This window comes from Colobus angolensis, unplaced genomic scaffold (assembly GCF_000951035.1).
Source record: "Colobus angolensis palliatus isolate OR3802 unplaced genomic scaffold, Cang.pa_1.0 Scaffold55, whole genome shotgun sequence".
NCBI classification, from domain to species: domain Eukaryota; kingdom Metazoa; phylum Chordata; class Mammalia; order Primates; family Cercopithecidae; genus Colobus; species Colobus angolensis.
Genome location: NW_012119043.1, coordinates 1363863 through 1365602, shown reverse-complemented (window position 1 = coordinate 1365602; position 1740 = coordinate 1363863). Strand labels below are relative to the sequence as shown.

At 55.7% G+C, this 1740-nt stretch overlaps 1 protein-coding gene across 1 annotated transcript in view; it reads right to left on the bottom strand.

Annotated features, from left to right (window-relative positions):
- The window catches only part of SEC14L5 (SEC14-like 5 (S. cerevisiae)), a 75285-nt gene that overhangs the window by 7306 nt on the left and 66239 nt on the right, over positions 1-1740 (bottom strand). Inside the window, exons 12-13 of the mRNA XM_011961425.1 lie at positions 1703-1738; positions 276-410 (exon numbers count right to left, since the gene is read on the bottom strand). Coding sequence (XP_011816815.1) covers positions 276-410; positions 1703-1738 — 171 coding nt within the window. The remainder of the gene's footprint in view (positions 1-275; positions 411-1702; positions 1739-1740) is intronic.

The following is a 1740-nucleotide window of genomic DNA, read 5'->3' as shown; positions in this document are numbered from 1 at the left end:
CATCTCTACTAAAAATACAAAAATTAGCTGGACACAGTGGCAATGTGCCTGTAATTCCAGCTACTTGGGAGGCTGAGACAGGAGAATCACTTGAACCTGGGAGGCAGAGCTTGCAGTGAGCTGAGATCGTGCCACTGCACTCCAGCCTGGACAACAGAGCGAGACTCCATCTCAAAAAAAAAAAAAAGAATCATCTCAAGCTGTGTTTTGGGGTCACCTGACCTAAGATGACAGACCCCCAGCCCAGCAGGCCCTCCCCGGCCAGGCCCAGGCACCTCATGGGGGGCTCCGCGGAGCACACTGGCTGAATGGTAGGTCTCGCTCCACTGCCACAGCTGGTCCGCGTGCTCCTGCTCCTCTTCCGTCATATAGAGGGACTTGGGGACCAGCCCTCCCTCGGGGACATTACACTGCAGGTCAGAGATAAAGGGCAGCGGGTCAGGGCCAGTCGAGGTCTGGCTGGCCTGACCCACAGGAGAGTGCTGCATGACCACCAAAGCCGTTCATAACAGCAGCCTCTTACTGAGTGGGCTGTGGGCTTCCATGACCCCACTTAATCCCCAGGTCCACCCGTGCAGTGGAGACTATTATTCTTCCAGTTTCACAGAGGAAGGAATGGAGGCGTGGGCAAGTCACGCCACTTGCACATAGCAGAAAGTGAGTGCGCCAGGGCACAGACCCACGTTCGTCACAGCCCCATGCTCATGTCCCTTTACCCTGTGCTGGACTGACGGCCAGGCTGGGGGCCTCTGCACACCGCAGCCCATAGCAGCTGCCTCTCCCCCTCAGAAGCGGGGGTGGAGCAGTCACTGCACTGAAATCGACGGATTTCCCCAAACCAAAGGCCCCCTGGATGGGCAGGCCTTGGCAGACCCACCTGCCACCACCAAACAATGATTCCCCCCACCCCGTTTCACTTGTAGAAACACTGGGATTAGCAAGCAAGGCCACTGTTCAGTGTCCGTCCATAAGCCACTCTCAGATCTGCAGAACCGTTTGCTAAAAATAAGCCATGTGTGCCACGTATCACAAATGGAGAGAACAGGCGAGCCTGGAAAAATTCCTAGGAAAAGACTTTTTTAAAATCCAGCAATGATGCAAGTTCACTGTTTGGTATTTCTGTTAGAAACGAAGAGGGCCCGGGCCACTGGGGGCCATATGAGACGACGGAGTTGTGACCTAGGGTCACCCCAGCCTGTCATTTCATCTCCAGGGGAGGCAATAAAGGGGGCTTGGACACTGCCTCCCTTGAAGGGGGATCCTGATCGTCTCAGCTGTGTGACTGTGGGTTGCAGACTAGTCCCAGCTCCAGGGTCCAGAGCTGCAGAGACATTTGAGTCACCTCCCCTGCAGTGAGTAAGCAGGTAAACTTGTTGCTGCTTGGCAATGTCTTTGATGGGAATACAGAATGGGTAAGCCTTTGACTGGCCTAGTCTTTAGGCTTCCAGAAACTTCTATCTCACTCACTATGTTTGAAGGACCCAAAGTAAAGCCCAACCTCAAAACAGCACCACCTCTCTTTGAAGCAGCTTCTAAAGCAAGCCCTGTGGCTGCTGAGAGCCAGCAAGACCCTCGCCAGGCAGAGCGCACAGGCCGCACCCAGCCCCCTCCATCTCCCAGCCGCACTCCAGGAATCCCAGCCTCCCACCCAGCCGTGCCACCTCCTCGAGCCCAGCTCTGGCTGCAGACGTGGAAGCCTCACCACGCTCTCTCCCCCAAGGAAGTCGGGGATCACTTCTC